Genomic DNA, 12,329 nt, shown 5'->3' with positions numbered 1-12,329 from the left:
GAGCTTCGATTCCTTTTCTTCTCCGTCGGGATACTATCCGTCTTCGGGAGACATTAGGCGGGCACGACATCGCACTCCAGTGGTGGTTATTAATTATGCGATAAACGCCTTCGGAGAAGGCTCGGCGTTCGGAGAAAATCCATTCGCCCCCTCGGTGGAAAAGTTTCGCGATAGTCTTCGGTCCATCCGGCACGGTCGATTTCGTCTAATCTAGACGTCTGACGAGGTTCCCAATGAGACGCGATCGAACTCGCTGGGTGTACAATTTTTTTCACCCTCGTCGATGGACCGATGAACAAATTTCCGCACGATCTTGAACTACGACTTCTCATGAAAAAGCCATGAGAGGGCCCTTCAAGCGCGGAGAAACGATAATAATTACGGTAACAAGCTTGTAACGCATCAACCTCCACTTAGTACACATTTCCCCGTGGGTCTTTATTTGTATCCACCCGAATTTATTCCCTCCTGCCTAATCAGTTAATTCATCAATATTCATAATTTCCACCATTAACGTTAGAAACTTGTATATTGCGTCTAACGGTTCAAACCGCAAAGATGCATCGTTAGCCAGAACCACATCAACTGGTTCGTCGAGACTAGGCCATGGGAAGTGGTACGTCGGAGGATCATCTTTGGATATAATACATTTCGAGCCCGATAGAGACGGTCACGTCAACTCTTGACCACTTCCCAAAATTTCTCCCGCACCTTGATCGGGACCCTGACCGCACGCTCCGAAATGAAATCCACCCACGAGTCGCGGGATCTCTCCGCGGTCGATCACAGGATTAACCGTTTGACGAGGAGAGGATCCTTGAGCGGAGACAGGGAATTTAACGGCGTGGACGGGGAGACCCGGTTGAATGGAACGAGTGACGGCTAAATCTTCGAGTAGCCGTCTAACGAAGCTGACCGATGCGCCGCTCGACAAAGTGCTTGCATATTCAGTGCGTATTAACGCACCTCCCGGGCGCGAAAGCGTGTAACCTCGGGCGGTATACCATGCACCGGGCAGCACTTTGTCACAGATTGTTCGTCCGCACAGGGCCCAGTAAATTCGAGCCGGCTCCGTCCGCGGAGCTTTTTACTGCCCGGCTCGTGATTCCAACCAATCAGAAGGTGTGATTTATGCATTCACCCTTGAGATCGTCAGCGAGGCCAAAAGGAGCGCCAGACATTGTAAAGTTCCGACGAGGCTTGGGCTCCTTAGAGGGCTCGCGGGCGGTTTAAGGAGCCGTCAGGTGGTTTTGCCCCCCGACGTCCGATGGGACGGTTCAAGGCTGGTTCGAGGCTGGTTCCAGCCCGGTTCAAGGATGGCTCGACCCAAGGGAGCACGCCGCAATGACCGAGGAGGCGAGGGCGGCGCGTTTCATCCGCGGCGGAACGGCCGCGTCCGCGCCAAGTCCCCGCGATCGTTCGCCGCGGCCCCGAACGGCGAGAACAGCCGTTCCACGGCGGGCATTAAAGCGTCGCTCGGACATAAAGCAGCCTTTAATGAACGGTTTTTGCCCGCGGTTTACGTGATATATGCCGATTGGGACGCTCGTAATTGGTGTAATTGGTCAGCACTTAGCCCGGCCCGGGAGGAACGGTTGCTTTCGGGTCGGCGCGGCGGACCTCGACCTTGGCCGTCTGTGCCGATTTATGCCAATTTATGCCGCTTTGCGGAGAAATCGCTGGGAACCGGGGATTCCCTTACCGGTCTCGCCCGGTCTTCGTTCGCTCTCGTTTGACTCTTTGCAAATCGTCACCTTCCTAAGCGGAGAAGATACGAGATATGCTACCGAAGCTGCGCGTATCTTCCGCTCCTTTGTGTCCGGGAGATGTGTGGATCTCTATTTTGGATTCTGACGCCCCTTCGCCGAAACGTCCTCGACTGATCCACAGATTTGAGTTGGATTTGGATGTTACGTATTTCATATAAAGATCCGGTACAATGGAGACCTCAAATTGACGTTTTCCCTGAGGTGAAAAATCGGTTTGCGACCCTTTGATGGAAAGATACCCAGCCAGAGGCGAGTAATCGCTGATCGTAGGTACGCGCGGAATTATTTCTTTCTTACAACCGTTGTCGAAGGGTCTTTTTGCCGCGTTAGAATTGAAAAGTACGCGACAGGATGTGCCTAAAATGGGAGAACGGTCCACCTCGGAGGTATTCTCCGTGTGTGGGCGTTGGCGAAGGTGGTCGAAATCGATTCTCTCCGCAGGCCGTGCCGGAAGGACCGGCAATTCAGGAGCTCCGGGAGCTCCTCGTCCGGCCTTTGAGGATCCGGTCTTTTTTCCAAGGAGCTCGTCTAACTTTTCGAGACGAACGCGGGTGTTTAGCCGCTATTAAAATGCTAATTCGCCACCGCCTCGTCGGCTTCTGGGCACGGGAATGGGCCTGCGAGAGAAAAGGAGGAGCGCGCCGGCATGTCCGAGAGCTCGACTTACCGTATACTCGTGCGAGGTCCGAGAGGCCTCTCTTTTTCTCCCTCGAGGCCGACGATTTTCCGAATTTGCGAAAATTACCCTCGCGACTTCGAGCGCCGCCGATCGGCGCTGCGGAATTTCATGCAAGACCAAGTATGAATAATTCTCGCTCGTAACCCCGGTTTATACTCGTGCGAGCCTACACAAACGCGAGCTGCCCGGGCACTCGTCTGCCTCCCTTTTTGCCTCCTGTGCTTTTAAGGGTTTCGAGCTCGTCTCGAAAAATGCGAACCCGCCTCGAAAACTTCAACTCCCTCAAGGTGATGCGATGAACCGACGGCTAAATTTTTACGCGACCGCGCTATTTCTCGCCAGAAGTCGAGTCTTCGTCCTGAACATGGATTTCTAATATTTTCAAATAATGCGTCTTATTTTAATTTTCTTTATTCGAAAAAAATGCGAACCCGCCTCGAAAACTTTAACTCCCTCAAGGTGATGCGATGAACCGACGGCTAAATTTTTACGCGACCGCGCTATTTCTCGCCAGAATTCGAGTCTTCGGCCTGAACATGGATTTCTAATATTCTCAAGTGAGGCGTCTCATTTTTATTATTTTTTTATTTATTCGAAAAAAAATCCATTTCTAATCTTCGTCAAAAGGCTCGCCTTCGTCACCGAACATCAGATTTTAATATTTTCGTGTGATCCATTTTATTTATTTTTTTTTCTATTCGAAAAAGCACGTTTCCAATCTTCGTCGGAAGACTCGCCTTCGCGCCGAACATCAAATTCTAATATTTAGCTGTGTGATCCGTTTCATCTTTTCTGCCGCAGTATTTGAAAGAGCACGTGTTTAATCTTTCAACCCCTGAAAACTGGAACTTTCACGTATTATCATTCGATAACTCTTCGTTTCTCACAAATGCATTTGGTTCGAAATTCTCGAGTTTCTTAACGATATGCCGCAAATAATATTTATAACTACGCGTCACCTTTTGAACGATTTTTCGGGAGTAATTTGCATTTTTTACAGGACTTATAGTCCCGAATATATCCAACGATATTCGGAAGTGTTCGTAAAGAGAATAAGAAAAGACAATTGCGGGAAGAAAGACTTAACTCAATGACATCCATGTATGTACGTAATAAACTGCACCCAAAACGCATTAAAAAAGGATCCCGACATTGAATGGGTTAAACGTAAGGTTACTTCGTTGGGAACGATTCGACGAATTATAAGTTGAATAATCGATTATATTTGGTAAGACATTTACAAGGTAATAAGACTGCTTTTTTTGTTTCATTTAACGTGAGTTACATTTACAGGCAAGGCATCCTCGAAGACCGTACCAACTCTACAGTAATCGTAGTAATGTAGCGTTACTTATACGAAAGTATGTACCATCAAAGTATCTTTATCGTTATTTATCAATATCAATATTATTATTATTACTACTATTATTATTTCTCAGGAACAAATACATTAACCTTTTTTTGTCGTTTATCAATATACATCAATTCGCAATTATATGAACTGTAGAACTGTACCCCGTAGGGAGTGATCGGCGAGTCCTTTCGAAATAGACCGTTCGAGTTGTCTCCTCTCCCCATTCTCGTATTTTGTACCTCGATCAGAGAAGCCCTGTTTCCCCGGTTCGCCCTATTTCTAAAAAAAGTCCCTAACGATCTCGAAGAAAGCCCTCGTGCCATTTTCTCATCCCGACGAAACGTATCGGTTCCTACGCCTGCCCTTAACCAGCGTCCCTTCGACGGTCTCGAGTCTAACGATTAACCCGCCAAGTCCAGGTATTCCAACTTATTTCCGCGTGCAGGAACTAAAAGACATGAGCGACAGAATGTCCACATAGGAGACAAACGAGAAACGAGAATTTCGAAAAGTCTGCGCCGCACTCGCTCGAGGTGGGAATGTGTCTTCTCGCTTTCGAAAGTCATTCGTTCGTCGTCCTCTCATGTCCTCGTCGCCATCGTTCCTCGTCGTCGGTATAAACATATTTTCTATTTATATATTTATATATTTATATTTCTCGCATATATATACTCTTTCTCTCTCTCTCTTTCTCTCTCTTTCTCTCTCTCTTCGCGTCTCATAGAAGCAACTTAATCATCTCAATATTGGTCGCACGCCCCGCGCGACCTATGTACAAAACAACGACAGAACGGCACGAACTCGCTCGCCAAAGGGTAATTCCGGTTCCTCCTGGTGGGTCCGTAAGCACCGATTGGCTCGTCGTCGTATTCCCTTCGATCGTAAGAAAAAGCCAACGAGGAAGGGAGCGCATTTGGGAGGACGAGAAAAATCCGCGACGGGGGAAGGTCCCGCGACCTTCGGGCGAATCTTTTCGTCTCGACGTACCCACGGAGGAACGAGACCGCGAGAAAGCGATTCTCCGCACTCCTCGAACATCTCGGAGATGTCCTTGACTGGCTGGCAAGCCGTACGAATTTGTGCGCGCCAGAAACCCTGAGGACATCCCGGCAGACGTTCGCCCGATGCGAGTCGAAACGCTGCGGGAGAGGCGCGGCGTCCTCTGTCCCTACTATCGTTATCAATTATCAATGTTCTTTGGTAGCATGGTGATGTATATGAAGTCCGTACGTCCAGTACCCGACGTCGTCGGCGCTGATTCGCGGGTCGTCGCCTTCCCGGGTACTGAACCTACGTCCGTCTATCGTCCGATCGCGACGAGATGGTCCCAAATCCGTCGTATAACGAGCATCGCTAACGCCGTCCGTCCACCTTCCTTCCTTCTCATTAGTTCCATAGACGAAACGGCCCTTTCCCGGGAAGTTCGCGACACGCGATAAGTTCTATCCGTCCTGAACTTCCGGCGATTCGTGCACCCTGGGTCGCGCGCAGGACTCCTCTTGCCTTCTTAGCGTCTTCCGTGTAGATTATATCCTTCGACGAAGGGACGTCTCTGCGCGCAAGGACTCGAGGAGTCTTCCAGAGCACGGAAAAGGACTACAGACCGCTCGACATTCTCCAAGGGCCCACGACAGGCATACACGCGGACATTAGTATTTATAGTTATGTACAAAAGTAAACGTGGACGCGACCAGCCATTCGTCCCGCGAGGAATTCCGCAAGAGCTTCCCTCGCCGCGGAAGAATTATCATTCTTTGGAGATCTTCCGCGGCACGTCCCTGTTGGGACGTATCCTGATCGCTTGACGTAATCCCCGAGACGAATTGCGGGTCGTTTAATCGCTCTTACTGCGCGAATATCTAGGAATCGGCGCTCATCGCTCGCCAGAGGTGCCCAGAGTTAGGGAATTCGTCCGAAGGGTGGCGGCACTTTCGCCGGAGTCAAACGGAACTTCGAAAACGAACGAGGGTACTAATTCCAAGACGGCTTTAAATAAGAATGCCATCGTTTAATGTAATGTACAGTTCAGGATGCATTGAATCGAGATGGATAAACTGCGATTCCGTTGGATTTAGTTTCGTCGTTTCGATGCCGCCTCCAACTCTGATTTCGAAGTATCGGTTAAGGTTTCGCCTCGACCCTGGGCACTTGGCTCTCGCACACGCTCAACGTCCTCTCGGATTCGCACTCGCACTCTTAGCTTAACAATAATTAAGTAAATATTCGTAAATCCTCTCTATGTACACCCTGTTTCGAATAAATCCCTTAAACATAAGAGTCGTCCAATCTTTAACGAATCTGTTCGCCGGGAACACGTTCGTGGCGCCATCTCGGAGAAACGGCGCGAACACGCGCGTCTACTGTTTCTGCGTTCTCTCGCCGTCAGTCGCCTTTTTCGCGACTACGTCTCGCTACGTCAAAGATTTTACAAAAGCATCGACCAAATTTCGGCGAACCAATGAACAACGAGTGCTCGCCGCGATTACGAGCGGTTAAATGTGACTCGTACATTCGTTTGCATCGCCGACAAGACTTTCCTAGACTAACAGCCCTGAGAAATTCTTTTTTACATGGGATGATGTAAGGAAGAACTATTACCGACCGTTTGACCAGCGCGTAACAGTCCCGGAAACTTATCGACGGTGCTCAGATGCAAACGTACCCTGTCGCGTGCGTACAGGCCTTTCAAGATTCGAAAAAAGCAACTTCTTGGTACTTAAAGAATCACTCAGCGCAGCAACCGCTTTTATACTTGAATTTCTACCTTCTGGTAATTGTACTCCCAACGAAGCAGTATTTAAGCCTTCCGGAGTCATAATCATTATTGTACATAGTATATATTCCTGCTCTTGTATATTGCAAGAAAATGAAGTTACATGGAAACATTATTTTCCCTTTGCACATGGAATTTCAAACGTACTACTCAGTCGAAACACAGGTAAGATGAACTCGTACCTGTTAAAGGTACACGTAAAAGCGGAAACTTCCGAACTAACGCTTCAGCTACAGTCGGTAAGACAGAACGTGTACCGACGACTGGTAAGGGCGTCATCGCTGGTGATTTTTTAAGTAAATCAAGGTTTCAAAGGCCACCCTCCAGTTGTCCTGGATCGCATATCATTTAAACGGCGGTTCCAAATTCCGAGAACGAGATGGGAAAACTGGACGCGTTAGGTGCAAGAAGGACAACTCGGCCCTTAGTCGATTCGACCAAGAAATTCGAAGGTATTTCTCCCTGAGCGCACTAATAGACCGGCAAGGCTGAAAAGCGACGATCGACTGGTATTCTCCCAGGGGTGTCCATCTTGGAGCCATTCTTCCCCGGCTGCGACTTCACCGTTGTCTAGTTGGCAGTCCCGAAAATTGCATCGCCGAGACGCACGCGAGATGGTTCTAAGGCTGCTGCAACAGCAACTGTTCCAGCTCGTCCGCAGACCTGAGGAGGAAGGCAGCCGATTCTCGATATCCGGTGATCAGCTGTCTCACCGCCGTCAGCTCCGTAGCATTTAGCTTGTGGCTCAGCAAGGGCTTCGTGTTCTTCATGCTGAGGTCGGTCGGCCCTGCAAGAAATAAAGCCGCAATAAGAAACTAGCTTCGGCTGGCAACATATAAGCATGATCACACAATTGGTACCGAGTAGCATGCTATTCCGTTCTCTGTTAAAAAGTAGGAAGCGGGGTACGATTCTACCCAACAAACGTTACGCATGCATCACCGTCTGATCTCGCACCGTCATTACAGATATCAAGAGGGATGTCTACGAAAGATGCCTCCGAGATGAGCCATCTAACTCTTTCTGACTTGGACAATGACGGACTCGGAAATGAAGAAAAATCCTCGGGCTAAGACGGGGGTCTATCAGAAGGGAGGAAGACACCGATAATCATTATTACTTTGTGTACCGTTGCTCAGAAGTCCCGAAGTAAAGCTCTGAGTGGGGTACAAGCCAGCCGACAGGGTTGGCGGTACCGTTGTCGGCCCAGCACGTTGGAAGGCCTGACTGAAGTTTGGTCGGTACATGGCCGTTGGTGCACCTCCACTGCCGACACCATTAACCGACGACGAGCTGACTATCGTCGCCTGGCTGAAAGAAGAAAAAAATAACAGGGATTCAGATTTCAGTCCAAACAAGAAACACTCGAGATCCAAACCGTTCACACGTTGAGAAACTTGGGTCCCATGAGTCTAGGAAGAAAGGGATGGAGTTCAAAGATAAATTCTAAACTCAAGAACTGAAGAGCTCGAGACCCTAGAAAAAGCAACTACGTCGGTCATCATACGCGATCCTGTATTTATGACCGGTCTATTCAGCAGAACGTTAAGGTGAAGTGAAACACGTCGAGAAATTTCCTTGGCGTCGGTAAAAAAGATTCTTCTAAATACCTACGTTTCTGATGTTTGAATTTATGTCAACAGTCGCGTCGAATTATATTGAGTATTGTATTAAATGGCGTACTCCATATGTCCTTTCCGTACAATAATTATAAAGAAAAAATTTAGCTCGAAAATCCAAATTTCGAAAGTGTCAGGAGAATTCTTGGGTGTTCATGAGTCATTTGTCAAAGTTTCGGGCAGTTCGATCCAATACCCTTAAAAAATAGTGTCTTATTCGAATCAACTGATGTGAGGTGGGTTTCACTTCACCTTAAGGGCACAGTAAGAACTACAAATTTCAGTAACGGTCACCGGGTACTTGAAATTGTTTTTACATCCGTGTAAAACTAGCCATAACGCTAGCAATGAAATATAGTCGATTCTTCCCTTTGTTTCTTGAATTTCACACCCACAGCGATACCCTCCATCCCTTTCTTCCTTGATCCATGATATGTACCAACCTCATGAGTCCCTTGTTGTCCGTGGGAGTGAGAAGCTTCGATGCCGGGGCCAGAGAGAGAGGCGTCGAGGTGAGCGTGCTATTCGGCAAGTTGGCCAGACTGGTGAGGGGTGCCAGAGAGGTGAGCGGGGCCGGAGGGGTGTCCTCGCGCTTGCCAGGGAGTGACTTTACCGGCGTGCCCGAGAAGTGGTCCAAACTCGATCTCACGTCCGTTTGCTGTTGATGCAGAAATAGAAGAACGTAATTAAGGCGGGAAAACGTGGAAGACGGGCAGTAAAGAGGAAACAATCACCCAGAAGTGAAATATCATAATCACCCGGCGCCAGAATAATTGCTTAACACCAAAAGTAAAGGTGATAATTGTAACTAAAGGCAGGAGGAGTTCTTCGGACGCGGCATTGCCCCCTAAACGTGGAACCGCGTTCCCACCGAGGAACCACCTCGCGACCTCGCGGCAATCTCGCAGCTCGAACGATTCCGCGGAAATCCTCCGACCGTTCCCCAAGAATGTGGGAATTATCGGCTGGTCCGATTTTTCCGCGTCGCGCTCCAATAAGTGCGCCTTATTTCGCGATCTCTTATCGAGCGCGTCGCGGTGGACTTCGACGGACGCCGAGGCGACGAGGCGCGAGTCGTTCCATTCTCAAGGTAGAGACCCGGGGTTGAGTTCTTTCACTCGGTCGTTCCATGGGTATAAGGACGACGGAGATATAACAGGATCATTTTCCAGGTGAGACTCGGTTAACGAGCCCGGAGTTTCCATAAATCAAGCGCACCGAGACGCGAACGGGAACATCTATACCTACATGTACGATCCGTAACCCTGAACTGGTACATTGTAACCTGACTTGCGAGACCGGTGAGCCTAATTATTCTTATGGGTTTGAAAACACGCAGGAGCAATAAAAGATTAACGTCTTTGGATTTTATGGTAACGTTTCCTTCTCTCGTCGTGTCGAAACAAGGAAACGCTGCTTTTCTAATATTTTTTTTCTTCTCCTCCTCGGGATAAGAAATAACGCAATCGGGTATACTGGCAAGCTCCGAGTCGATGAAGTTATTTATCCTAGCGTCGATGCGTGCACGTCGGGGGGATCGATGAATGCGGATAAGTAGCTCCGTAAAAGATGACGAAGGTCGAGCGGTAATGGTTGATCTAGGAAACACGACCCAACCGGAGTGTCCTTGAGGATCCATAGAAGAAGGCACTACGCAAGTCACGGATAAGATACCTGTTGAACCTGAGCCTGATCGTACACCTGCTTGTGAATGACCCTCAAGTTCTTCTTCCTCATCTTGGCCCTTAAAGTCCGCCGGCGTGACTCGTCCCCGGTCGATAGTTTCTCCTATCGAGCATCGATGATCACCCCGACTATGAACGTGCTCCCGATCGACGTCGATCACCGCCGATCATGCGCCTCGTGTACGTCTTCATCCCGTTTGCACTTCCATTCGGAAGATATCTCGAGACGTGGGGAAACGTTCCACCTTCTTCTCTCAATTTCTCTTTATACTTATGGATCGCGAATCGATCACGTTGCTCTTCTTGCTGACGATCCCAGTCAACCGGCGCTTCGTCTTCGTCCTTGCCTCCTGTCTCGGCAGGGATCATCCAGATAGGGAAGAGTTAAAGACGTCCAGGAGTCAAAAGGACCAGGAAGACTCACACTATCCCTCCACCTCCACCCTGTTGCCCCTGGCCGATCTCTTCGCAATCTTGAATCTCGAGCCGGGCGTCCCTTCCACCACGAGCACCTCCAAACAGCCACATCACCGACACGGTTTTCCCGGGCACACCAGGGTCACCGGGCTCGGTAAATATTACCCAAACGGCAAGACGAGCGTCAAAGTGGCCAACACCGAGCGCACTATTTCCCTCCCTAGCCACTTATTTCCTTAATCTCGGCTCTTGGATCTTATCCTTCCTCCTCCGGTCGTCAGCACGTCGCCGATGCTCATTTCGCGTCCTCACCAGACGAGGGTCACCCAAATGGCAAAGTATCTCCTGGCGAAGAAGAGCCGCAAAGCGACCGAGGTGCACCGTTCCCCTCCCCGGTCGTTTCCTTCCTTAATCTGGCTTCTTGAATCTTATCTTTCCTTCTGCGCGGCTTTCTTCGGATCCCTGCATCGGCGATGCCCTCTTCTCGTTCCGCGCGAGTCTCGGCGAGGATCGACCGATCGGGGCCCGTCCAGGGGACCGAAATGAAGATGGCGACGAGGACGAAGACGCCGACGAAGAAGACGGCCACGGGCCGGACGGAGTGCAGGATACGGAATGGCAGACGCTGCGGCTGGTAAAGTCGGCTCGTAAGCAAGTTGACGGAGAATTGAGAAAAAGGAGGGCCCGGAGGTGGTGCCTCTCCCGGCGGAGATACGGACTCTCCTCGGTGACGGGGAGGATGAAATCTTGGAGCGGATGTAGGGAGGTGTTTTTATGAAAGGCGAGCAGTGTGCGTTGACGTCAATTATATAGGTGGCACGGCAGATAGCCGGCTCCGGAGTGACTGCGTAGAGGTCTCCTTAATGGGTTAGGTTTAGGTCGCCGGAGGTTATCGGCTCCCGGAGGGATTTTCAGAGTAGATACTCGGAGCTCTCGAGTCCGGGCTGTCTATCTCTCTCCCTCGCTCGCGGAGAGCCGCGTCGCCTCGGAGGAGCGTAACCCGTTCTTGCCCGAATAATCGATGGGAACCACTAGGGATCCCGACGCAGCCATAACCCTGTATCCCGTGTCCTCGGACCGGGGGATGCCGGGGATGCCGGGGATGCCGCGGACGCCGGAGTCCGACCGGAGCCGGGAGGAAACGAGGCCCTTATTCGCTCGCCACCCTCGACTCAGTTGTTGCGGACTATTAAACGAGATCTTAAACTGGAGGAGCTTTCTTTGGAGCGGCGCCCGGATGAAGCCGACCAGGATGGCCTAGTCAGAGACAAAATCGAAAATCGTCCGCCTGCCGAGTTCACCACGCCGGTGGAGTTCCGGGGCCACCAGGAATCGACTCTACCCCCAACCAGCTACTAGGAGGGCAAATGTCATCCTTTTCTCCTAGTTTCAAGAAAATTCATTGTGACAGTCATAGCATATATATCTCAGAAGTTCTCACTTCTACCCGAGCCTTCGATAACCCAGCGATTACGTTCACCGCTCGTACCGCGTGGTCTCTCGGGTTCGAATCCCGCTCAGAAGAAATGTTTCGGGGTCTAAGGCAGGTTCTGCCTGATAGCCTCACTGACGAGTCCACAGGCAGACCCGGGACGAAACACAACAATGGATATACACCTACATCTCCCATATCATACTCCTGGATCCATCGCTTTCGGGAAAAATCGCCTTCCATGAAATAACCCCATCAACGCGAACCTCACCAAACGTATTAGCGATCCATGGATATTCCAGCGGTAAAAGTATTTAAAATTCCGCTATCTACCCATCGAGCCGTATCTAAAATCCGTTAAATTAATTACAAACAACCACGCCTGCATCTACGGTGCCGTACGCCCAACCACAACCAGCGTGGAAACGACTTTGACCGGGAAGATCGAAGCGTGGTCTTCGCGAGTCTCGCGTTGCGTCTCCCGTTACCGGGACTTATCTCGAGGAGTTCAGATACACCGAACGGGCGACCAAAGACGGCAACGGGGATTCTCGGAAGAGCGATCGATCTCGCGACGTGGCCCGATTCCGCGAGATCGAGG

General features: G+C 50.1%; 1 protein-coding gene across 4 annotated transcripts in view; it reads right to left on the bottom strand.

Moving 5' to 3' along the window:
* Positions 1–3,648: 3,648 nt before the first annotated feature.
* The window catches only part of LOC105701897 (nucleolar protein 4-like), an 81,544-nt gene continuing 72,863 nt past the window's right edge, over positions 3,649–12,329 (bottom strand). For 3 of the 4 annotated variants that reach the window (XM_012429039.1, XM_012429042.1, XM_012429041.1), the window contains 3 exons: positions 8,638–8,852; positions 7,696–7,886; positions 3,649–7,362 (listed from right to left, as the gene is read on the bottom strand). In XM_012429039.1, coding sequence (XP_012284462.1) covers positions 7,196–7,362; positions 7,696–7,886; positions 8,638–8,852 — 573 coding nt within the window. In that variant the 3' untranslated portion in view covers positions 3,649–7,195. The remainder of the gene's footprint in view (positions 7,363–7,695; positions 7,887–8,637; positions 8,853–12,329) is intronic. The other variant, XM_012429040.1, reaches the window with a different exon arrangement.

This window comes from Orussus abietinus, unplaced genomic scaffold, assembly GCF_000612105.2.
Source record: "Orussus abietinus isolate OABI.00-Male unplaced genomic scaffold, Oabi_2.0 scaffold88, whole genome shotgun sequence".
NCBI classification, from domain to species: domain Eukaryota; kingdom Metazoa; phylum Arthropoda; class Insecta; order Hymenoptera; family Orussidae; genus Orussus; species Orussus abietinus.
Note: the sequence above shows the minus strand (reverse complement) of the source record. Positions and strands in the feature narration are given on the sequence as shown.